General features: G+C 34.5%; 1 protein-coding gene across 1 annotated transcript; it reads right to left on the reverse strand.

Moving 5' to 3' along the window:
- LOC127878349 (uncharacterized) lies at positions 1-25,581 on the reverse strand. The gene is made up of 5 exons (XM_052424876.1): positions 24,222-25,581; positions 17,899-17,987; positions 17,190-17,322; positions 9,647-10,122; positions 1-1,262 (listed from the first exon to the last, which is right to left on the reverse strand). The coding sequence occupies exons 1-5, from the start codon at positions 25,009-25,011 to the stop codon at positions 450-452; spliced, it is 2,301 nt and encodes a 766-aa protein (XP_052280836.1). The 5' UTR covers positions 25,012-25,581; the 3' UTR covers positions 1-449.
- Positions 25,582-27,163: the final 1,582 nt, after the last annotated feature.

Below are 27,163 nucleotides of genomic sequence, written 5' to 3' on the forward strand. Positions count from 1 at the left end.
AATAGTTATTTTTCAATCAGTAAAGCATGTATGAAGTATTTGAACAATTTTAAAAGTACCTTACATACGAGTTGTGTGTTGATATATAATATAAAAGAAAACATGTGAAACATACGCGTACTGTTATAGTTATAACTCCTATTATTCTATGTAATATAAACATAGTGTGATTATACGAGAAGCATACTAGTGTTATCAGATATCGTTGTGATTATGTTATAATACAAATTAAATATCGCAGCGTTTAATGTTATCAATCAAAACGTTTCTTTGTAACAATTGTACAAAGTAACATCTATTGCTGTTATAAACATTTTTATCCATTTTGAATTATAAACACTATTTAAAAACACCGATCAAAGCTCATACTTTGTGTTTACAAGAAATATAAATGTATGTAAGGTCTAGAGCTACTTATTCCATTAAACCGTTGCAATTTCACGATTCCATTACCGCCGTTCAAACACGAACTCATTGTAATGCTGCCACTTCGCCTCTTCTGTGTCCATGCCTGGTTTGATTTCGCCGGCGTTATTTGTTCCCGACGCACAGGAAGCCACCAGCTGGAAACCTTCCTCCTGTAGCATGTCAAACGCTTGCTCCAAAAAAGAATGCTTCAAAAAGAACCGGCTGGAATACCGGTCTGAGCTACCCCTATCCGGATCACGGCTCTCGTTCAGAGTGTCCTTAAAGACCTCGCGACATAGTGACACGCGACCGCAAATAATGATGCGACTCAGCTTCCGGAACTTTACATCAGCAAGACCGTCTCGACCGAACGCAAATGTCCCGCGGTAGCCAAGAGTGATTAAACCGCACGCTTTGCCATTTTCGTTTACAGGACTGCCGACGGAATTGCTCCTCTGAACGGGTTCATGAGCTGTGTTGTTCGTTAAAGGATTCAGGTACCCATCGCGAGAAATAACAGATAAATATTTTGACATATCTGTTAAGTAAAAAAAGTCAGCTTCTTGTCGAAGACGCTCGCGTTCATGAAAATTCTCTGGAAGAACAAGTTTCTCGTTACGTAAATAATCCAAAACATATCTAAACAACACTCCGTCCCTGTCAATAAAATATTTACCTTTAGCATCTTTAATTAGTGTGCTCCCTTGTTTACCTAAGAATGTTTCTCCAAGGACGGACTCTTTCATTTTGACTAACGTTGCAAGCGTTGTTGTGTAAAATACTCCACCCACATTCAACTCTACAATGTCTGGAAAAATAGCTTTCTGACCACCGTTTGTAGACATGTTTAGATTTTGAAGAATATGTTATTATAAGCTAAATATTAAGAATGTCATTTCAGTCCATCTTCTAAACAAATTCCTAAAAGTTCAAACATCTGATATTAAATATGATACCTTATCATAATGTAATTACTCTGATACTTCAAAATATTTCGTTATCGAACAAATCCGTCGTTCCGATGTACAGCTTAGATTAACTGCACTCAAATATCACAGCGAGCTGGTGTGTATCTGACATCGGGAACTGCTTTGGAAGATGTGCCTCGCTTTTATCGATACAATGCGCGAATACGGGTTTTAAGCTACGTCAACTCAAACAATATCGCCTTCATTAACAAAGCACACTGCGGTTGTGCTTTTCCAAATCGTTGGATAAGACCAACACACAAAAACACACGTTTTATCGCTAGAAATACGTTTATTCTATTATGTATGATATTTGTAATTAAAATCGCGCGATGTGTATTCCCCGAACAATATGTGACAATATATGTGATAGACCGGCTTTATAATATCCGTATTTAATTAAATTCCCAATGCGCTCACAGCTCCTTTTGAATTCAATAAAAAGAACAGCGGATATTGATGCGTATGGCTTTGTATATATGTGATCGACTTAGCAACATGACTATATCAATCAGTACTTTATTCAGTTTACCTTTTTTGCAATTTTAAAATAATTAATAACAATGTGTGTCGTTCTTGTTTAAGGGGAACTGCATTAATGAATATAATAAAAACTGGATTGATTGCATCTCCCATACCAAATCCTTCGGATTAGTTCTGCTTGTGATGTATTTGGCTGTTAAATATCCTTAACAAGATAATCTCCATAAGAAAGACCGCATCTCAAATATTATCGTTATCATAGACACGATGCCGGCAAATAGCACTTATATCGATTTAGAATTGTAATACCGTAAGAAAATATGTATAGTAAGCAATAATAGAATCAATCACACAGCCAAAAAGCTTTTTTTTTCGTTGCTGTTCTTTCAAAAGGTCTTGTTTTAGATGATTTATGATTTTTTATGAGGTTTCTCAAGCTACAACCAAGTGATTCATGATTCAGGTGTCCGAGCATTTTTGATAAGCCAACACTTATTTTACTTTTAAGTACAATGGTAAAATGTGCTCTTTCTGTATGTCGTCACCAAGACTTAGTAACTCGATCCCACGACATATTTACTTGTATGAACGAGACATCTAACTCGGTTTCATGGCTAAGTAAGTCGAGTTAACGAAATACTTTATTGGAGAAACATTCTAGTTAATCGTGGTCCAACTTGGTTACTCATGGGTACGACGTACTTCACTTGTGGTAGCGACTTGTTAAACCGATCAGAATACAGGCATACTGTAAAGCATTTAAACATCAAATTTAGTTGTTTTATGTTTAAAACAGACATACGCCTTCGTTGCCTAAAGTCTTATTTAATAGGCGCATTGCTCTTTGAAATGGGGGTTTAACGCATGTGCGTAAAGTGTCGTCCCAGATTAGAAATGGATATACGTTCAGCCTCGATCTGGAATTCTGCAAGTCACGGGACTTCGCCCACTTATCAATTTTGACAGATTGTGAAAGAGTCTATTGTAAAGAAGAAGGACAAACTAAGTTTTAAGTTGACGTTTGAATTTGAAAATGAAAAACACAAAAATCGAATTTCAAATTGAATGAGTTTTGCCCTAAATTAAGATTCTATCTACCTATGTTGAAACCGGAAAAAGAATTCGTTGTGAAGGTATTAAGCTTCGTTCCTTTTTCAACAATACATCATTTACAACATTCGACACTTCAACAAATGACAAAAATGACGACTTAGTGCAGATAATTTTATAAGCTATTTATTGACTGGATATTTCGTTCTTTAGTATGTATGCATAATATTGTAGAAGGTTCTAAAATGGGAAATAACAACACATGTGTCCACGCGCACTGTTACGGCTGATGCACATGTAATTATAGTACGTTGTATCATTTGTCCATATTTACGATTATTATAATGCCTTTTATTTGTTAATAATAACAAACCGGTCTCTATACACGCAACGGGTAAATGAACGATGATGTCCACTCTACAACTATATGCATGTTGTGCATTTTTTTGCATGCGGTGTTTTATCAGTCGATAAGTTGGTTTCGCAATGTTGTTTAATTATTTATACTTCTGTCTGTCAGTTTCAGTACGAGATTGAAACCCCGTTGCCATCCAATTAAGAAGAATAGTAATTAATAGATTTAGTTTTTGCGAGATGGCTCTGATTTATTACAAAAGTCACGATTTAATAAAGCATAAAGCTTATCGATAAATGAAAAGTATAAAGTTAACTATACATTTATTTAAAGGGGCCTTTTCACAGATTTTGGCATTTTTTTTAACTTATTCATTAAATGCTTTATATTGATAAATGTAAACATTGGATCATAAAAACCTCCAGTAAAAAATCAAGAAAAAAATTAAAAAAAGGAAAAGAACATTGCCCGGAGCAGGTTTCGAACCAGTGACCCCTGAAGTCCTGCCAGAGTCCTGAAGTAAAAACGCTTTAGCCTACTGAGCTATTCCGCCGAGTACACATTCTTGACGTATTTTATACCTTATATAAGCAATCTTCGTAGTTTCACAAAATTTAACGACAAAAACAGAACTCTCCAAATTATTCAATCGTTTCGCGTTGCAACGCTTTATAATTTTAAGGTTTTAAAATCGTCAAATGATGCATATAATGGCTATATTAGAGCATGGTTAATGTTCAGTATTACTGTTTCCTCACAAATATCATAACTAAAACGAAAACTTACGAATCTGAAACAACTTTTTTCAATTTTGTCAATTTACCAAAGCGTGAAAAGATCCCTTTAAGCCTATGAGTTTTCTTGTCTAAGAGCATAACATATGATTCAGAACCTTTCTTCTCACCTTCTCTCGCCATAATGAATTATCGCGTTTTGATTTACGAGCAATCGTAGTTTTGTTATGTGTTTTCATTTGAAGGGGTTTATTTGTTTCGTACGAGTCATAACAGTATGTGTTATTCCATCAAATGGTATGTTAATGGCTTGTTAAGTAATTAAATATGAACGTGAATGCTTTTTCAAAATTCATACCGCAGTTATACCGATGCTTAACAACCTAATTTGTCTTTGAACATTTACCCATGATGAACAACTGGGAGATTCAATAATATGATTATCATAATCGCTATTTAATATCAGGCAATATAACCACATATAAACAAATACACATTTATTAGTTATACAACATATTTCATTTGCATTGAAATAACATTTTTTTCTGTTAATTTTTTATCCTAAGCAATACATGCACATAGAAAGCATTCCTTTGACAATACAGACAAAAGTGTCGACCGATTATTACACGCCTTATTGTGTGTGTTAAATAATGTTTAGCTAAATGTACCCATTATATTTATCATTTACAAATCGAGTCTGTTATTATATTGATCAGCACGACAAATCAGTTGTTCATGTTCATGACAAAACCTTCATGCATGTCATTAATGTTCCATTACGGCAGTTACAATTCATATTTCTCTTGGCTGACATTGTCACATTGATTTACTTCGCTGTCATGCAATTGTGCGTATGCATTGAGTATTGTTAGCCTGATTTCCAGTACATTATCGGGCATACATGCATAGGGGTTTATAATTATGGAACTTGACATAATTTCGTTTTGTTTTCGGGTTTATACAAGATAAAAGCGGATAAGAAATGTAGTGTGTGTTTATTTTTCATTTACAAGCATTGTTTGCAATTTAGTTTTGCTTTAACGATTCAATCTTCTTAATGCAAAATTTAATATAATGTAGAAGAGATTTAAATAGTGCTGTATAATTCGAGGTTGTGGTAGTAACTTTATAATATGCCTGTGAAACAATGTTAACGTTGTCATAAGCAATTTGGGAACAATATGAATCAGTATTTCATATTTAAGTAGTTACAATTGTTCTGATAACGTATGGGGTTATTATGTGTATTAAGTTTAACTGAATATGCTATAAAACTACTAAAAAGGCACAACAATACACGTTTTGGTGAAGTACTTTCAATTTGGTTATTTTCAGATTAATGCATTTGTGAAAAAAGAACAACACAATGAAATCCACTGCACCTTGATGAATTCAATTAGTTGTTTAATGGGCGTGAAAGCTCGGAAATGTCAAGTTACATAATGAGCGTCGCTGACTACTTGATTTGTTGTATCTATCTAATTGAAAAATGTTTCATCTGGATAGAGATATCTGACTTATTACAAATTGGGTCCAAATGTTAAGCGTGTACCTTATGTATGTAGCTTTATGCCTTTTCATTATAAACCTTACCATCTTTTAAAATTAGAAAATAATAATTTGTATAACATAAAAACGTAACATTTTACATTCGAATTTATCTGGGAACAATAAATAGCTGTGAGTTGATAAACTTGTGAATAAGTAAGCGACGTGTTTGAAATGTTAAGTTACGTATGCAGTCCGCACAGCCTAATCAGGAACGACATTTTCCGCTTTTATGGTATTTTTAGTTTCAAGGAAGTTCCATCTTACCGAAAATCAAGTTTAGGCGGAAAGTGTCGTTCCTGAGGAGCCTGTGCAGATAGCACAGGCTAATCTGGGACGACACTTTACGCACATGAATTAAGCCCAGTATTCTCAGAACAAGGCTCATATTATACTTATTCTGAATTTCAGATTTAATGTGGAGACCACTGTGTCTCTGTTTTATGCCGCGTATATATTTGTTTATATAAAGCAGGCAATTTGATTTGTTATATGATAAAATAAAATAAAAATACAAAGATTCCAAAGTAAGAAAGATTGTTGATCATTTACATTGATATTATTGAATAAACAAAAATATTTGATGTGATGGTTTGGCAAACACAGTTGATGATATATAGTTGATAAAGCAGATATTAAAATGGCCAGATCAGTAGCAGAACTGTTAACTTCAATTTGTTCGTCAACTATGATAGACAGAAGAAAAACACATAAGGAAAAGACATGGGTATTGTATTTGGATAATGTCATGAGACGTATTTTGGCATAATGTTTTTGTATGTTATATTAAACGCATACAGTATTGACTCAATATCATTTGGACAACGTATGATCAGACATAGCTATTTCAATTATTATTAGTATCCATACTTTGTTTGTTTGTGACTTTATGTTTGCATCAAATTATTTACTATCTATAGTATTGTGTTTGAAAAGCGCCACAAAATTCGACAGAGCATGCTCTATGCTGAGGCTTGAGAAGCATTATACCATGGCATGATTGCGAAGTTAATTATCGATGAAGTCGGTCAATATTAAACATGTTTGCCGAGGTTTCAAACGCCATTGGGAATGATTTTTTTTAAACTCGTTTCTTTGAGAAAAAAAACTATCTTAATCGACAACATTTATAATCGACCGTTTTATTTTCCAAATAATCATTTAGTTTTGAGTACTTATGTACCGTGTAGCATTACAGGAGTGTTTTCCACGTCTGTGTTGTCCATTCGGCTGCCAACCTGAGACACAATTAGGTAGAGTATTGCACTTTTAAAGACCGACGCGTTATATTCTATCACTTGCTTTGCAATCGGATGCATTTTACCATTTAAGCAGTAGCCTCTGTTGCAAAAAAAACATAATGTACGATTTAATTGTTATGTCAACCATACCTTTTATAATTTAAATTACTGTAATGACTTATGTACTGTATTGTTGATGCAATTGGTCACCCACTTTAAGTAAATGATAAGCGGATTAAAAGAAGAAACATCATTTCTTTAGTTTGAATGTTTCTTACGTTTGATTATACCTACATTTATTCAATCCATCGTGCAAAACTGTGTGCATGATGATTGACTTGGAAAATCCCGTCCCTATCGTGGACGCCCTTATTAGTGTGATGGGTTAACCTTGTATGAAGATAATCGATACGTTTGTATTAGACGATTAAAGTTGGTGAGCATAAACATTTAGTTGAATGGAAGTGTATAGCATACGTGTCGCATCAAATGTATTCTTACAAGGTCATAATTAATTATTTTTGTCTTGGCTTTTTCCCAAGGTGTTGAGATTATTTATTGAGTTTAAATTAAAGCGTGCATGGCTGTTCTGTATGTCTTGTTAAGGTGACAGTAGAATACCAGGACATCTTATAAATTAAGATTATCCTATCATGTCCTATTAGTAGAAACTGGTAGTCACAAAAACATTCCAATAAATGAAAGAATTTGAAAAAGTGTCTACACTTAATGATATTAAAGATGAATACCGTCTTGTTTTGATATGCCCTGTATATGATACTTTTTGAAATACACTTATACCTGATGTTTACAGAAGAAGACCAAGTATGTTTAAATTTTTACAATTACTGAATGTGACAAGACAATCTATACTGATATGTCTTGCTAATTTATGTATTAAAACATGTACACTTAGAGCCCAAAATATAGAGAATATTTGTTCCTCAGAATTGAAATTGTGTAAATGATATCTAACTGCATACTGTTTTTCTCAATCGATTACGGGTTTTGATCATCCACTTAACTTATTTAAAAGAAATAGTAAAGAGCCTGCCCTTACATATTACATTCTAACAAAAACCATATATAAGTAAAATGCATAAACAAAATTGTTGTTATTTGACGCATGTGTATTTATTATTGCTGTATTGTTATTTTGAAGATTAACTGCATATAGTTAAGTCGTAAATAAACTATCGATCTAACTTATAAAAAAAAGATAAATAATTAGGGTGCGGATACTATTAAAGCACACGATTTTGAAATGTGCATGAGATACACTTACGATACATATTAAAATAAACAACAATCTTATTTTCCTCGAAGAATTATATTATGATAAACATCTGGGGAAAATAATTTAATATCATCGATTAACGGTTCATTATTATTTATAGCAATTGCTATATTGCTTCCAATAGTCTCAATTATTGCAACATGATTCTCGCAAGTATTTTTTATTCACAACGAAAGCAAACATTATCAGTTTCAAATATTATTCATTATATAGGTATACGACGTGCGTAGCTCTTCCTTAGACTACCAACTTCTATACGAAAGCAATTAGATTAGCATACCTATAAGTGAATGATCACATAAAAGGCTAACGCATTCCCTTGGTCTTTACTCGAACAAACGACATCAACAGTCGGAGAAGCGCGTTAAAAAAGAAAGACGATGTTTGTTATGCAGTCCAATGCATGTTTATGTATCACAGTTAATACTCTGCCAGGCTAAACGGCCCATGAGCCGGGGTCGAATGTTAACGGTTATTTGTATTTAAACGTACATTATGACACTCTTTATCGGAACATATTCTCTGTTAATGTTGTAGCAAACTCGTATAATAACAGATTTACATTAAAATTATAGTATAGTGATACACAACTAGTTGTATAAACATGTTTATAAAATTCATAGACAACAATAATGCATGCTTATATCCCACCCATAACAGTATACACACATCACAAAGTTGACATTTGTGACTTGGTCACTTACATCAACTGATTGAAAAGAAGAGGTAATTGATTTTGAAGCAGACTCTGGGTTCTGTGTGGAAAAAGGACCGGGATTAGGGTGGATGTCACCACATAATAATATGATAAGTAGGAACATGAAGGCAACAGCTCACCCGAATGAAGAAATCAGGAATTTTAGTAACATGCACGTCAAATTAATCTTTAAATCGGTGACTTTCCGAGATTGTGATCTTTGAATGGGTATACGGTGTTAATGGTCGTGCACCCGTGATGGTCTGCAGATGATGTAGGATAGAGTACATCTCCACAGGAAAGAGGACCATGGTGTAAAAGAAAAAAATACAAGACGCCATTAATATTTAAGTCGTATGTTTCTCGTGCCAAAACAACACTTACTAGACATCATGTTATTCCTGGGCTGAATAATTCACTGACGTTAGGCACGTGAGACAACAATGAAACCATCGGCAGTTTTGATAAGTATTCGAAATGGTACCAGACTCCATGAGGTGCTTCAAGAAGTATATTGTAGGGGGACAGGAACAGAAAACAGGAAAACAGAAGAGAGAAGCGAAGAGGCATGTCTTGCATTTCTCGATTAAAGTAAGAGTGTGCGGGTATTAGGAATGGTGATGTGTCTAAGTTTTGGCATCAAGCGTTCTACTAAGAGTAAGATACCGAAAGTCAGTCAAGTTGGGTTGAGTAGGCATATGGATTATTAGGACCAGTTTTATAAGAGAAGTGCCGTTTACCTTGTGTAATTTGTTGGTCCTTTTGATATTAGACCCGCATCATGGCAGCTCTAGTACGAAAGCGAACAACTATGGCAAATTACGGGTTTAAGTGGTGTGCTAATGTATGCGTGCTTGTTTACCTGTGTATGTGTGTGCGTGGGTGCGTGAGCATCAAACAGGAGATTTGAACGGATAGTTCTAAGATGTTCATTGATGTAAATGCCTTTAAACTTGTCAACCATGACCTTCAGTCTAGAGCGGATAGAGTAGAGTTTCTGTCTGACTCTGTATGTTGAGAATTTCCCCCAGAATATCTCTTGAACCCTTTTGTGCCTTGTTCTACCAAGACGGTGGCTTCTATCGATGTCGGCGACAATTATGATTGTTTGAAGGGCCTCACAAACTCCTAGTACCAAGTCGTCGGTGTTTTCACTTTCGGATTCTGGTATGCCGGAAATCCGCAAACAGTTGCGCTTGCTGTACTGCTCAGCTGCGTCGGACCGGAGTTCTAGGTCGTGAACACGTTTTCTAAGGGTTTCGTTAGAGGCTTTAAGGCTGCTGTTTTCATCTTCAAGTTTGTTAACGTTTGATTGCAGACCAGAAATCACTCCCTCGACTATAGTTTGAATTGAATTCTGAAGCATTTCCTCAATGTTGCTCGTATGGTTTCTTTTAGCGCATCGGCGATTGCTTCAATAGCGTCCTGGTCAAGGGATATATTCGTTGCCATTGCTATGTTCCGAGTATTCGTGTCGCAGGCTTCAGGGGATAGGTGAAATTTATGGTAACGATAAGTCCCTCTTTTTAGTATTTTGAATTGGCGTCGATGTATTGAACATGATACGAGGAGTACAATGGGTGAAGCGTTATCTTTGGCGAGAAGTATACTTTGCAAAATTGAATAACCAGTCCGATAAACACTAGTCTGATAATCACGAGTATAACATGGATCAACACTTGAATAACGGTATTTCAATGTCCTCAGTTGTACTAAAAGTTGTAATGCACATGCTTGTTTTATACTTTTATTAACATTTTTAATGACAACAATTTAAATCAACGACTGAAAAACTTGAACGTGAACGCTTTAATACCTCTAGATCCTTAGGCTTAATATCCCATTCCTAAATCACCGAGTTAGCCACTAAAACATCGCATTAAGCTTGCATGAAAATACAAACAAACTTCGCGCCATATTACCGAAATATGCATTTAAATATAGTTAACCTAAAACTAACCACTTCGTTTATGCATTTCAAAGTAAGTATGTTAATATGTTATTGATTGGGAACGTTTCGAATATTGTCAGCCAAAATATAATGGAAAGCAATTGCTGTTCGGCGTGCAAACGTTTTGTGGCTTTAAGACGTTTAACTAAATTCTTTTCTTCGTGCTTTTCTTACAGCTTTTGCTTATAAAGAAAATAAAAATACACCTCATACGGGTGATGAGAAATAATGTCGTTTTCGTCTTAAACCGGTTTTGTCGAATGGCTGCTTCATTGTTGTAGCAAAAATAAACCTAGCGTGAAACAGAAATAATATTACATGCTGTTGTGTTATTTATGGATGGCGTTGTGGCTTATATAATTTATGAGAATAAAGCGAGACAAAAATGGAAACAAGAGGCAATTCGATCTAACACCAGCTGCTTCACATTTATTTAGCCAACTGAACATTTCTAAAAATACGTCTGCTGTTTCAATAAAGATTCTCAATTTGAAAAAGCAACCCATGATACGTTGTATACAAAATATGTTATTTTTTTCCCAAAGAAATTGATGATATTTATCATAAGCAATAAACGTGCTATATTTATCATTATTTTATATTAAAGTAATGAATTGTTATGAAGAAGTAAAGGACAAACACAGTTTTAAGATTAAATTTGTATGCTTTAAAACAACCACAATCAGCCATAACAACAAAACACGTGTTGGTTACATTTTCTGTTGGTTTCCTGACGTATGAATTTGCAAATAAAAACACGAAAATTGACTTTCAAATTCATTGCGGTTTTCCATTAATTTAAATTCTATGTATATATGTTTAAAACGAAAATAGATTTGTGAAATCTGACATAATTGCAAATTCGTTTAAGTTGTGAAGACTGAAGGTATTAAGCTTCGTGCATTTTTCAACAATATATCATTTGCAACGTTCGACAATTAAAAAAATGACCGACTTGGTGCTGATAATATTAGTAGCTATTTATTGACTGTACATTTCGTTTTTTTTGTATGTATTTATAACATTTAGAAGTTACTAAAATGGAAAATAAAACCACACGTGTCCTCGCAAACTGTTACAGCTGATGCACAAGTATTTATAGAACGTTGTATCATTAGTCCTTATTCGCGATTGTTAATATGCCGATTCCTTGTTTTAAGCCTCTATAGCGCTCAAAACCAACGAAAATTTCGTAAAGTATTTCGTAAAATAAAGTTAACACCTTAACAATCGGTGTTCTTTATAGCAAGAGCCACAGTTGCAACGCTAGATGTGGTATGATTACATAGACTTTTGTAAATACAAAATGCTCGTTTTTATTTATTTGTGACATAATTAATTCAATTTTCCGCGAATATATCTATTTATACGTCACACAAACACCATGTAAGTGTTCATGTGTCGTATGAATAGATATCGTTGCGGGAAATTAAAATGGAATTAAATATGCAAAACAATATTAAAAACGAGCATTGTGTATCTACATTGTGTATTCCCATAAATAACACTGATTTTAATTGGTTACGTTTATTTTACGAACAATTGTACGAAACGTTTGATGATTTTTAGTAGTAATGTTACTTTAATAATAACAAAGCGGTCTCTATACATGCACCGGGTTAATGAACGATGATGTCCACTCTACAACTATATACATGTTTGGGCATTTTTTTGCATGAGGTGTTTTATCGGTCAATGAATTGATCTCACAATATAGTTAAATTATTTATACCTCTTGTCTGCCAAGTTCAGTACCGGATTTAAACCCCGTTGCCATCCAATTCAGAAAAATAGTAATTAATTGATTAAGCTTTGCGAGCTGGCTCTGATTATTTAATAAGTGATGAATTAATGAATTATAACGCTAATCGAATACTGGAAAGTATAAAATAAAATATACATTTTATTTAAGACTAAGAGTTTGATTGTTTAAGATTTAAGAACACGTTTCAGAACCTTTCTTGTCACCTTGTCTAGCCATAATGAATTATCGCGTTTTGATTAACGAACAATCGTAGTATTTTCATGTATTTTCATTTGAATTGGTTTTATTTGTTTCGTATGAGTTAAAACAGCATTTGTTATTCCATCAAGTGGTATGTTAATGGTATGTTACGTAATTAAATAGGTACGTTGATGTCGTTTCAGATTTCATTCCGCAGTTGTAACGGTGCTTAACAGCCTAATTAGTCTTTGAACATTTACCCCTGATGAACAACTGGGGGATTTAATAAATGTGATTATCATAATCGCTATTTAATATCAGGCAATAACACTACTTTGATCTTTACCCAGAATTAATAAGAAGTATTGAACAAAATGTGTTCATTTGCGTTTGCAAATGTTTGCGATAAATGGTAAAATTGAAGATTGCAAGTTAAGTTTACACATGTATAATTTGGTCTGTGTATTTTCAGTCTTATAACCAGAGGACCGGCGTAAGTTGTACTAATACCAATATTTAATTCATAACGATTGGCGCGTATCTTTCTCTTAAGATGTCGATAATAAGGCATACCCTGGAGGACTCGATAAGGCATATTCATATTATTAATGTGCAAGATTTGCATACCGAGCAGCAATTAATTTCTGGTTTGAAATCACGCATAAACTTTGAGCGGCTTTCGCAAAAAAATGCATTTCTTTAAACAAAACATAGCGTGCCTATGTTCGTATGAAACCCTCACTTGTTTATGTATTGCTTAAGATATGTTTATTCCATACTCTGCAACTTAAATTGCCATGTGAACTAAACGTACTCGTCGCGATAGGTCCAACACCGGCACTGTGCCAACCGGTATTGAAGTTGTGCTCTTTTCCAAATGTGCTTATGATTTTAACAAAATGAGCTACGATAATATGTCGTTGTTTATTAATATTTATGAAAACAAGAAATAAATATTCCCGTTGTATTGACAAAACTATTTTTTGAACTAGATCATCAGGCTTAGTTTAATTAGAAAATCATGAATAACCTTAGTATTCCTGTTAACAGCTGACGATATGTTAGCGTTTAAGAGGCACACAATTACTGAATATTAAAAAGGTCTGAGGTCCGCACAGGCTAATCAGGGACGAGACTTTCCGCCTGTATGGTATTTTTCGTTAAAAAAAGCCTCTTCATCACAGGCTTATAGTTGACGACAATTTACGCACATGCATTAAAACCTCTTTTCTCAGAGCACGGCCCAAGTATATTCCTGTCTAAAGCTTGGTTGTAGCGCGTTAAATACAGTGCAATTCTTGAAGTTGTGTTAAGATAAATCGGGGACAAAAATGTAAAGAAAGGAACTCTACGACAAAAAAGACTGTCTGATTTACTACCTGTTTGTCTACCCGTTTCTCTCACCATAATCAAACTGTCCTCACAGGCTTCCTCATAAATATTGAACAGTAGAGCATCAAACTCGAAGGCATTTTACTTAACCCTTTGCATGCCGGGAAATTTGTCTGCTAAAATGTCGTCTGCTGAATTTCTACAATTAGGATTTTCTTCGATTTTTTTCAAAGAATACTATCAGAATAGCAAACAGTTTGGATCCTGATGAGACGCCACGTTCTGTGGCGTCTCATCTGGATCCAAACTGTTTGCAAAGGCCTTCAAAATTCGGTTTTCGCACTGAAAGAGTTAAATTTGTAAATATGAACATGCTGTTTATTTCGTAATTCGTTAAAAAGTAATTTCCCCTTTAAAACCTATTAAATGAAATGATTTCATTTTTTTAACATATCTAAGAAAGATCACTTTATTATTTGGTATATCGCATTGTTAAGTGGTCATCTATACGCTTTAACAATACCCCTGTCGTTGTAATTCAACATCTCTGTGGTAACTTTTTGTTTGGACTTACTACATGGTACGATATGCGGTATTGGGTGGAATCTTCGTCATTACTGTGTGATGCTCTTGAAACAAAGTCCAAATATATACTTATTTATTTATTTATATTGGTAAAAGCATTATATACAACAAAAACACATACAGTAGTAATAAAACTTATTACATTTGCATTAAAATAACCTTTTTCTAGTAATTATTCCTCCTAAGCAATACATAGACATCATTCCTTTGACAATACAGAAAAGTGTCGACCGATAATTTTAAGCCTTACCTTGTGTGTTACATAATGGTAAGCTAAAAGTATTCATTTCATTCATCATTTACAAATCGAGTCTGTTATTATATTGATCAGCACGACAAATCAGTTGTTGATGTTCATGACAAAACCTTTATGCATGTCATTAATGTTCCATTACGGCAGTTACAATTCATATTTCTCTTGGCTGACATTGTCACATTGATTTACTTCGCTGTCATGCAAATGTTCGTATGTATTGAGTATTGTAAGCCTCATTTCCAGTACATTATTGAACATAACTAAAGTCCAGCATGAATGGGGGTTTATAATAATGGAACTAAACATAATTTCGTTTTGTTTTCTGGTTTATACAGGATAAATGCGGATACGAAATGAAGTGTCTGCTTATTTGTTCATTTACAAGCATAGCCTGACAAAAGTGTTTTGCCTAAACGCTTCAATCTACTGGAAGCAAAATTTAATATAATGTAGAACAGAGTAACATAGTGTTGTATAATTTGTGTTTGTGGTTGTAACTTAATAATAATATGCCGAAGTGTCTGTGACCAGAGCTCATTGGCAAATAGCCCTACTTCTCGATACCAACGTCTTCTCTACATTTCTTACCCAACTTGAAACAAGACTAAACGATATCACAAATACCACGAAAGACATGATGTTCCAATTCAAACGTAATGATCTACTTTTACAAACAGACGCATTTGAACAATCATTAGCACAACTCCATACGGAAATCGAATACATCCGTTCTGACCATGACAACGTACTTGACAGCTATCTAGATTATAAAACGCTCAGTCATACCCAAAAACGCTCATTGTTACCCCTAGGCGGATTCTTTAAATTTCTTTTCGGCACAGCTGACGATTCTGACATCCGTAATATTCAAACACACGTTAATCAACTTCAAGAAAGCCAAAAAACTATTATCCATGTGTTACAAAATAGTTTATCCATTCTCAATGTTACCCAACAACACATAACTGAGAATCGTCACTCCATTAACACTCTGATATCTACCCTCAGACAACTTGACGACAAAATCATGCACACACATGAACGTTTACAGGCAATGACCCATGCTGTTCAAGATTATACGGTTAATTACAACTCCCTTAAGATCATGATTGATGAATTACGTCAGGCTGTTTTCCACGCATCACTATATCTAGAAACTTTTAAAGGACAACTTAATATGCTCAGCACTGGCAAACTTTTTCCATCTCTTATTTCACCTATTCACCTGAAAGACGTACTATTAGACATTGCGACAAAAGTGCCTAATAATTTACAACTACCAGCTAATCCCAAGACCGACCTATGGCATTATTACCAATCTACCTCAACGACCGTCGTAATGTCACCTACTACTATTATCATTACAATGGACATCCCTCTCCTCGAGATAGGAGCTTCTTTCGAGGTATATGAAGTATTCAATTTCGATATGCCCTACTCACCCATTAACGAAACTATCAATGACAATAAGATCCACTATAACATGTCCGCTAGATACGAACTGGAAACTAAGGGCTTCTTGATTGATCAAGCGCGAAATCACTACTGCCTATTGACAAATAACGAACTGAAAACTTGTCAAGCGCGACGTACATGTGACGTACAATCCCCATTCTACCAAGTAGACATGTCTAAATTATGCGTCATAGCCATTATGATTAACAACACTCAGCACATAAAGGATTATTGCAAGGTGATCATACACCCTAACACCGTCTTACCTGATGCCAAATATTTAGGATCTGGTAACTGGGCGATAGTCTCAAAACAAGACCTACGCCTCGTGACGATATGTCAAGATCATTCCCAAAATAAAATATCCGCTCGCGCTATCGCTCCCATAGACATTGTTAATGTACCCATGAACTGTCGCGCATACAATGAATACTTTACATTAAATGCCTGGTACATTAACTCCAGTCAAACCCGGCTTCAGACCGACAAACTCGACATACCTACCTTTAAGGGTTCTTCCATTTGGAAACCATTCCATACCTCTCTCGTTAATTTCACTAAAACCGAAATGCCTCATGAACTATCAAACATCAAAGAAATACCTATGGAAGCTTTAATAACAAAACTGCAGAGTATCAGACAATTAAATGACATTGACACGACATCAGGTGACTTCCCATTATGGGGTTACATTATCATAGGTGTAGCGACCGCTCTGAGTTCTGGTGCAGCACTCCTTATTTACTGTAAATGTAAACGTATGACCCGATCTAATCGTCCCATAATTACCCAATTCCGATCTGCCAACGATGATATGCACCTGGGAGAAATCAGTCCCCCGGGTTATGTGGGCGTGGCTTCCTGTGATGTGGCGCACGAACCTCTCGTGTCTGAGGTCAAAAAGCCCTCGGCACCCCCACAACGACCGAGAACACTGTCATCCCTATACCCGTCTCTACGAGGGTAACAAATCCTTCCAGACGACGACACCAGGATGATCCTTGGCGATAACAACTTGTCAACAACCAAGTTGTGAACCATAAACAGCACCATGGGCTGTTTACTGGATATTACCTACTATCGTCAATAATGAACAGAACGATATACTTGAAAACTAAAATCTACGAACAATTGTTTAGTGCACTACTACATCGATCGATATATCACCCGTATTCATCTATTGTGACTGTATATATGTGTTGAACACTCGTATAATCTTCAAAGAATGTTTGGAACATGTATTATTCGGCTGTTGTCTATAGTTAACCAAGATGCGTTGAACACTCGTATAATCTGCAACGAACGTTTGAAATATGTGTTATTGCCACATTGTATATAATTTACCAAGACTAATGTCAACACCATGAACTGTATCTAACGATGATTTTGATTCCACGAGTTATTCTACCGCAGAGTCAAACCAACAACTACAAGAACTCTACCGGACGCTGCCGCCCAATCTACCAGAAACCCATCATCCGCGGGCGCCAACTCTACAAGACCAACATCGTTCACTGACACCAAACTTCACAAACTTTATCGTCTGCCGACACCCAGTCTGCAGGAGCTCCATCGTCCAATATCACCCACTTTATCGTCTGCCGACACCCAGTCTGCAGGAGCTCCATCGTCCAATATCACCCAGTCTACAAGACCTACATCAACCGCTGACGCCAACTCTACAAGAACAACATTGTTCGCTGACGCCCAGCTACACTAACTTTATTGTCCACTAAAACAACATACAAGAACTGTGTTGTCCTCTGACGAAACGGATATAAACATTTCCTTATTTTTATAACTATATATTTCATTTATTAACCATGTACCTCGTTGACCTCTTTGTACACATTACTTTTTGGATCACTAATTCGATTTTCTTTCAATCATTTTTTAGATTTTACAAAGAATTTAATTTTCAATTGCCAGTTTCCATTACTTTACCCATTGAAGAAACTCAATTAGAAGAAATACATTATTTTATAACTACGTTTGAAAAAATGTCCACCCTTGAACAAGAACATAATGTTTCAATTTTTACTTATATGATGAGATCTGGCGAAATTCAAGTGGATACATTGATTTTCTTGATTACGTATTTCAACATACCTCTTCTTCATCAACAGATGCTCAATCATTTAACAAATGAACAACACATTCTCAATTACCAAATTTGCAAAGCAATATTCACGTACTACGGCATTGACTCTTTCGAATCACTACAAACATTCCGTCGATTAAAATATTCAACATCCATCCCAAACAAAATACGCAACATGTCAATCAACACATTCGCTCAAACAGATAACACTCAATTGCATAACCGCATCCAACAATATTTCACTCAAGGTCACCAACGTCAAAGACGTTATCAATTTTTATCAAAACTTTTATGTAAGTTCTGTTCAAAACATAGTATAGCAGCAGTACAAACACCTTGTTGTAAACTTAGATATCATCCAACATGTGGCACACCATACAGAACTTTCAACAACACCCGTGTATGTACATTTTGTTTCACACAGTTGACATTACCAGATATAGCCCTCATTCATGCATCACATCAGTTACCACACATACAGAGATACAAACAAATACTACTAGAACGCAAACGACGTAAACTTAGTAATAGACATCACCAAGTTTGGTAAACAAAAAAAAAAAAAAAAAAAAAAAAAAAAAAAAAAATCATTATTTCATAACAGGAAATATTTTTAGAATCTCGTTGGTTCAGAGTTATACAGTATTTTATCTTCGTACAGATCTCATGCTTAAATTGTTGACATCATCGTAATTTTTTCATATCATGAAATAAGAAAAAATTCATTTGAAAGAACACGTGTCACGTAATCGGATGTACTTTAGTGAAGATAAAACAAGTCTCTGATGTCTAAAATATTTCTTTTATTTTGCTCTATTCTCTAACACCAAAATTGTACTATAATAATTTCAAAGTCAAAGTAAATAACATAACGTGAATAATTCCTAAGAGAAAGTGAGGCTTTTGTCTGCCTATTTTGAGGGTCATTTATACTGATCCCCGTTGTGTATTCGCTTAATTCGTGACCCACGCCTGTCAACAAGTAATGGACGTCAACGTGTGTATCTTGACGTATATAGACAGATGATGTATGATCCCTATAGATTTTACACCGCCTGTAATCGCGGGCCCCTATGTAATTTGACAAGCCAATTTGTGTTCACAGGTGTATCCACACCTGGAACACGCATCGGAACGTCAGTCCTCCCGCTCAACGTATTTACCAACCATTTATATGCATTTTACGAGTCACGAATCTTGCTTAATGTATTCACTAATTGCTTATATGCATTTTGCGAGTCACGACCCCCATGTTTTCCGTTAGTTACATCTCGCTGAAATATTTCTATTGACTTCTCATAAAGTAATATATTCATTATAACCCATTACATTACACATCTACATAATCAATTTTCAAATTTCATTACACCCTACCCGAAGGTTCTATTTCCTAAATTAGTTTGTTTATACAACAATAACACGACAATAACAACACAATAATGTACAATGAGATAAATTCTATTATTATATATATTATATGTATACCCTACCCGAAAGTTCTATGACGTTACACAACTCACTCTTTCAAATGATTTTTTTCTATTATTATATATATTATATGTATACTCTACCCGAAGGTTCTATGAGATAAATTCTATTATTATATATATTATATGTACATTACGTTACACTGTAAAACAACGTTATCTTTGTCGTAATCAATTAGTGAACAATATGATCAGTATTTCATAAGAAGTTACAATTGTTCTGATAACGCCAGGGATTATTATGTGTATTAAGTTTAACTTAATATGCTACAAAACTACTAACATCAGCAACAGCAATACACGTTTTGGTGAAATATTTTGGTTATTTCCAGATTCATGCATTTGTAAAATAAGAACAATACAATAAAATTCACTCCACCTAATTAATTCAGTTAGTTGTCTTATGGGCGCGTCACTTTCGCAACTCGGAAATGTCAAGTTATATACATATATTGAAATTCGCCGCCTAATTGATTTGTATCTATCTAATCGATATATGTATGCTGCATCAGGAAAGAGACTGGTGATATCAGACTAAATTGCAAATTAGATTCAAATATTAAGCGTGTACCTTATGTATAACATTATTTTGTGTGTTATTTTTACGTTTGTAGGTTTTATCCTGGAGAGTAAAATCGCATTAGGCCAGAATATTTTTAAAGTAACTTTTTTACAAAATACATTATAGAACGTTACATCATATTTTGAAGCATAATGTATGTTCAGATACATCCTATAGACGATAAATGCCTAAGCGCAAATTTTACGCGTCAGAACCTTTTTGTTATCCTCAACAGCCCTACTTTTTGACAGCGTTTTTATTTGCAGGACAATTAAAATATTGTCACGTATATTACTGTCATGTTCATAACAGCATTACTGCCTAAACCCTATATTTTATTCCATGAAAGGGACATGCGCTTGTCTTTCCGAATTCAAACGCAGAAATACACTTGCTTTACAGCCTAACTTATATGGAACCAATAACTCACAATGTTCAACTAGAAGACTCAATAATGTAACTAGCACGGTTGCTATTTTATATAAGAAAATACAACAACTTTGATCTTTTCCGGAATTGATTATAATAACTGACAAGAATCGTTAAACAAAATGTTAAAGTGAAAATTAAAACTTAAGTATGAAATATAACCACAAAAATAGTTTGGTATTTGGGCAATGATTTGCACACGCTCTATTTTTTTTTTATTCAGTTCAATTACCACAGGACCGGCGTCAGTTCTTAACACATTCAGTAGAAGTAAGACCAATATTAAATTAATAACGACCTGCGTTTATGTGTTTCAGAAAAGAGACTATCGATAATAAGAAATACTCCATAAAGAATCGCGGAACGAATTGCTGCATATTAACATTCTTCATTTATGATTCTTGCATACCAATCAGGAACGATTAGTTTGTTTGAAAGCGCGGATAAATGTTGCAGTGCTTTCACGAAATCTTAAAAAAATATATAACTACTTTTTCCATAAAAAGCCACACTTAGTTTTTGAACAATATAACAAATAATCTGCTATCGGGTATTTGTTTATGTTTGAATGTGACAGATGTTGCAGAAATAAAAAGATGATGTTGTGTGATATAGAAAACAATTTAACAAATAATCTTCAATTGTTAAATAATCAATATACATATGAGATACATGTTTAAAGAATGAAAGATAGTTTTGTGTCATTTCGCATCCCCTTATGAATAATTCGAGATTAAATATATAATAACACAGACATGATGTTCAATCGTGTCTTGTTCTGATAAAACTGGGCACAATACATGTGCGTAAAGTGTCGTCCCAGATTAGCCTGTGCAGTCCGCACAGGCTAATCAGGGACGACACTTTCCGCCTAAACTTGATTTTCGGTAAGGAGGGACTTTCTTGAAACTAAAATACCATAAAAGCGGAACGTGTCGTCCCTGATTAACCTGTGCGGACTGCACAGGCTAATCTGGGACGACTCTTTACGCACATGAATTAAGCCCAGTTTTCTCAGAACAAGACACAATCAGTTTAAGCATGTGTATTTATTTCATTCAGCAACAATAAATAGTGTAAGTTATGGTATTGATCGGCACAGCAAACCAGTGATGGATGGTCATGACAAAAACTCCACGCTTGTCATTAATATTCCATTACTGCAGTTACAATTCATTTTTCCCCCTGCTGACATTCTTACATTGCTTTACTCACTTGGAATGCCAATGTTAGAATGTATTGAGTATTCTCAGTCTTATTTCCAAAGAAAATTTTAATAAAATGACTGGTCAGCATGCATAGGGTTTTACAAATATGGAAAATTAAAATGTTGTTCTTTTGTCTATACAGCTGATTTCAACGATATAAATACAGAGTACAAACGGGTTTATACAAGTTATGTGAATAGCAATACAGCTGTTGATCTTCTTTTATCATTTGCAAAGCATTGTGTGCAAGGAAGAATTTTTTATAAAGGAGAATATAGTTATATATTGTTGTAAAATTCGCTGATGCAGTTAAAAATTCTCAAGATTGTCCTGTGAAAGAAAATGGTGTACGTTCTCAGCAATAACTATAGTTATCAGTATTTATATTAATGTAGTTAAGTGTGTTGAATGAAATCAGGATACACATGTATATTAAGATTTATTATGTATCGTCTGAAACTACCACCATCAGCGACAACAACAAAACATATGGTAATAACATATGCTGGTTTATTCTATTGATAAGCATTTATAAACCAAAACAAAATCCAATGCGCTTATATGATTTCAATTATCGATTGTTTAAATGCAATTTCCTTTTAAAATACATTTTTATGATTTCATAAAGTGTTTTATCAGTCAGTCAATAGGTCGCGAAGTGAAAATGGATCTTTTTACCTGGTTCAGTACCACATTAAAAGCCCGTTGCCATCCATTTAAGTAACAATTAATTATTTAAGTTTACTAAGCAGCAGAGAACTGATAATTTCAATTAGTGATGACTTTAGACAGTATGAAGCTTATTGATTTACGATAATTATAAAATAACGGAAACGCGTTTTAACGCTTAGCGACGATATTAGACTAAGAACATGAAACACGTTTCAGAACATTTTTTCATCTTTCGTTCACATAATTAGTGATTACACTTATTGTTTTCAACGCATTTGTATCACGAAAAAGAAATTATACCACGAATATTTATTATTTTAATGAGAACGACTAGTATTCATGTTTGGCGCTGTTCTTTATAAGTATAAAATATTCCCCTTAGGGATATCTATAAAGTATCTTAACAAGTATGCACGATATTCCAAATTCCAAACGAAACTTATACACTTGCTAAGCTTCTTTATTTCTCTGGGTACATAAACTCTTGATGATCATCTGGCAGTAGAATAACTGTTTCAAATGAATAAGCGAAATGTCTCACAATTTCACTTTAAAATATTTGCTTTATGACATCATTTATCACAAAAAGAGTTAATTTTAAGTTGAAACCATATAGAAAGTTTGGTCTTTGGTCGCTGTTTTACCTGTATTGGCAATCGTGTTTTTATTCAGTTAAATAACCACAGGATAGGCGTCGGTTCTACCTCAATCTAAATTAGACCAATATCTAAATCAATACAATCGACCTGCATCTCTCTCCGAAAGGAGACTATCGATTATAACAACATACCCCAGGAGAACTCGAAGACGCATCGTTGCATATTGTCAGTTCTTTATTGGTTAGATTTGCAAACCACACAGCGAATAGTATTGAAGACACCCTAAAACGTGGAACGGCTTTTCCAAATGCAATTCTCAAAACGAAACATAGCATTCCTCTATTTTCATAACAGCCACATATCGAAAAACAATCACATACCATATATAAACTGTTCTTTTTTAAATAGTAAATATTTTATGTAATAGCTGATTGCAAAAAATATGTTTGTTTTTCATTTTTTAAAACTACTTACGTAAGCTTTGTGATATGATTAATAATACAACAGATATGTGAAACATACGCTAACTGTGGCTATAGAAAACTAATAGTATTCTAAGTGAACGAAAGAAAAAAAACATTCTAGGTGATCAATAGCGTAATCGGTAATTGTCTATCTGATGTCCAGCACATTACATCTCCAAACAAGTCATCAATTCAAAACCGTTTCTGATGTCTGTAATAAAAAAATCACATGTATCGGTATCATACAAATGTGTATCCATAATGCGAAAAACACACACTCTTATCAAAACCAATCAAACAACATACTTTGTAGATGTGTAAAATACATTTTACTATGAGTAAGATCTATCGCCTCGTAAAACCATTGCAATACCAATGTGCGTTTATCTGCGTTCAAACACAAATTCATTGTAATGTTGCCACTTCGCCTCTTCTGTGTCCATGCCTGGTTTGATTTCGCCGGCGTTATTTGTTCCAGACGCACAGGAAGCCACCAGCTGGAAACCTTCCTCTTGTAGCATGTCAAACGCTTGCTCCAAAAAAGAGTGCTTCAAAAAGAACCGACTCGTATACCGGTCTGAGCTGCCCCTATCCGGATCACGGCTCTCGTTCAGGGTGTCTTTAAAGACCTCGCGACATAGTGCCACGCGACCGCAAATAATTATTCGACTGAGCTTTCGGAACTTAACGTCAGCAAGACCGTCTCGACCGAACGCAAATGTTCCGCGGTAACCAAGAGTTATGAAACCACACGATTTGCCATCTGCGTTGACCGGACTGCCGACGGAAGTGCTCCTCTGGGCAGGTTCATGAGATTTAAAGTTTGGACTTAAGCGTCCAGAGAGTGAAATCGAGGAAATGCATTTTGCCATGTCTGATAGTTTAAAATAGTCAGCTTCGTGTCGCAGGCGTTCGCGTTCATGGAAGTTAGCTGGTAGAACCAATGTCTCGTTACGTAAATAATCCAAAATATATCTAAACAGAACTCCGTCCCTATCAATGAAATATTTACCTTTAGCATCCTTAATTGGTGCATTTTCGTTTCCACCCAAAAACATTTGTCCAAGAACCGAATCTTTCAATTTAACTAAGGTTGATAGCGTCGTTGTGTAGAACACTCCCCCTACATTTAACTCCACTATATCCGGGAAAACATTTTTCTGTCCACCGTTTGCAGACATGGTTCAAGTCTTAATATTATTGATATAAGATGGTTACAAATTTAAAAGTTCATTTCAGCCCAGTCGCAAAACGATCAATCTCTTTCCAAGCACACTTAATAATTTCACAATTACATTACTCTGATATTTAGCATCATCGCATAACCTTACAAATCCAACCTTCCGAGTAGAGCTAATATTTATGCTACGCTTATTTCCAATATCACAGCGAAGTGGTTTGTATCTGACAAAAGAAACTAGGCTCGGAGCTGATTCTTGCTTTTATCGATACAATACTACACCGGTGAATTTTGCTGCATCCTCGAAGCAAATAATATCGCCTTAATGAATCGATACGTACAAAGCTATTGCTTCTAAATTTTTCTTTAAATCACACAAAAATCAAATATCAAACGTTACTTATAACTATAAAACCCTTTTCATCTTTTGCTGTCTAATTGCAATTCACCGTATATTAGTGGTCTTTCTATTTGATAGACTGGTACAGTGATGTCGGTATTCAACTTCTATCCGCAATGCCACGCAGCTCTTTTTGTGGTGTGACATATGAAACAAAGTATTCCGGCATCTTTATATAAACCCACATGAGGTTATTGTGAATATTCTGGTAACATTGGCAACACAAATCTTCAAACAAATATTATACCATTGTACATCGAAATTTGAAACAAACAAATACCACGTTTTTATTGGTAATTTTCTAACTCGCTGACTAACGACGTGGTTTAATGGAACGCTCAACTATTTACTGGGCTAGTGGTGACAATATTTTGGTGTTTCTCTGTGCGCGCGGCTTATTTGGATGTGTATTAACCATGGCGTAAACAATTTTTCAAAAAGGAACGCTTCTCGATTTCTGTTCTAATAATATCACTGTCTGCACTGTTGTTTAGTACCAAGATAATTGCTTGCAACACGACGAGACGTTAGAAACAGAAACAGCAGAAAAAACAATGTCTATATCTCTGGTTTACATTTATGTTAGGTAAAGTGTGGTTATTGATAGAATAGGACAAATTCACTCAAATCATTGTAACAATGATAGCATTGTCAGATTTATAGTAATGTTGTTTGTGCTTTGATCACATCACCGTTGTAAATAAATACAAAAGAGAATTATAAAATAGTTAACGTTACATTTGAAAATTCATATAAACTGATTGTATTCGCAATTGTTTATTTTTTCATGAACCTATCGACTTGTGTCGTGTAAATGTTTTATTTTGTTCTTTTGTCTTGTAACGTGCTGTACTGTGCTATTGTTTGAAATGATAACTAGCCTCACATCAAGGTTTTTGATGGTATCGACAAACGTATCGATTCCATTCCGCAATCTTGTATCCGTAGGACATAAATAGTCGATGTGAATACTGATTGACAAACTAACGCATTGTAACATCATTAATAAACCTGATGTTATATAAATATTGCTTGCAATTGTAAAAGTGAATTTAATTTGAATTTTAGAGTGACTATACTTTTCGTGTACGTTCTCATATGCGTTTCACAAAGCTTATCCCAGTACATGTAAAGGAAAAATTGAATACATATTAATTCAGTTGAATAGTCAAAATACATTAGTTTGAACATAAAGCCTCGACGAAGGAATTTCTTTGTAGCCTCAATATTTTTAATTGTACACACGGCTAAAGGAAAATTTGAAACCAAAATAACAAGTGTGTGATATGTTACATGTTAGTAGCATAGAATACGAACACTTGTTAACGGAAGTACTTCTGGCAAATCTTTTCCAGCAAATAGTGTAATCAAAAACAATTCAGTCAAATATTGACCTACGTCTACGAATGATGACACATTGAAATATCGTCCTTTTGTCAATCCGCTGTTCTTATTTGGCCATATTCCAAGCGTCTTCAAATTAGTTTCCTTTTATACAAATCTTCTTGGGCAGCAACTCTCCTTTTGAAAGTCTGTGGAACTAATAAGTACTCATTTTAGCAGCTTGACAGGCGAATTCGTGTTGATGTCGATGACTATAAAAATAATATAGTAAGATATGAAAAGGTGCTTTACATCATTTAGCAAACGCCATATCGAAATGAAAATATAAAACTATGAGCTTCCATGGAAGCAAAACAGTTAAATGTATATAATACATACCTTACTATATATAGTAACAAATTTGTACAGT

Source organism: Dreissena polymorpha, chromosome 4 (assembly GCF_020536995.1).
Source record: "Dreissena polymorpha isolate Duluth1 chromosome 4, UMN_Dpol_1.0, whole genome shotgun sequence".
In the NCBI taxonomy this organism is placed as follows: Eukaryota; Metazoa; Mollusca; class Bivalvia; order Myida; family Dreissenidae; genus Dreissena; species Dreissena polymorpha.

Bases quoted from the DNA above. Each gene is read 5' to 3' on its own strand.
- LOC127878349 (XM_052424876.1), bottom strand. From the start codon at position 25,011: ATGTCTGCAAACGGTGGACAGAAAAATGTTTTCCCGGATATAGTGGAG. The intron at 17,323-17,898 runs GTGGGTGATATT...GTTGTTGACAAG, and splicing joins GGGTGTCGGCAGACGATAAA to TTGTTATCGCCAAGGATCAT. The intron at 10,123-17,189 runs GTTCGTGCGCCA...TTCAAACTATAG, and splicing joins TTTGACCTCAGACACGAGAG to TCGAGGGAGTGATTTCTGGT.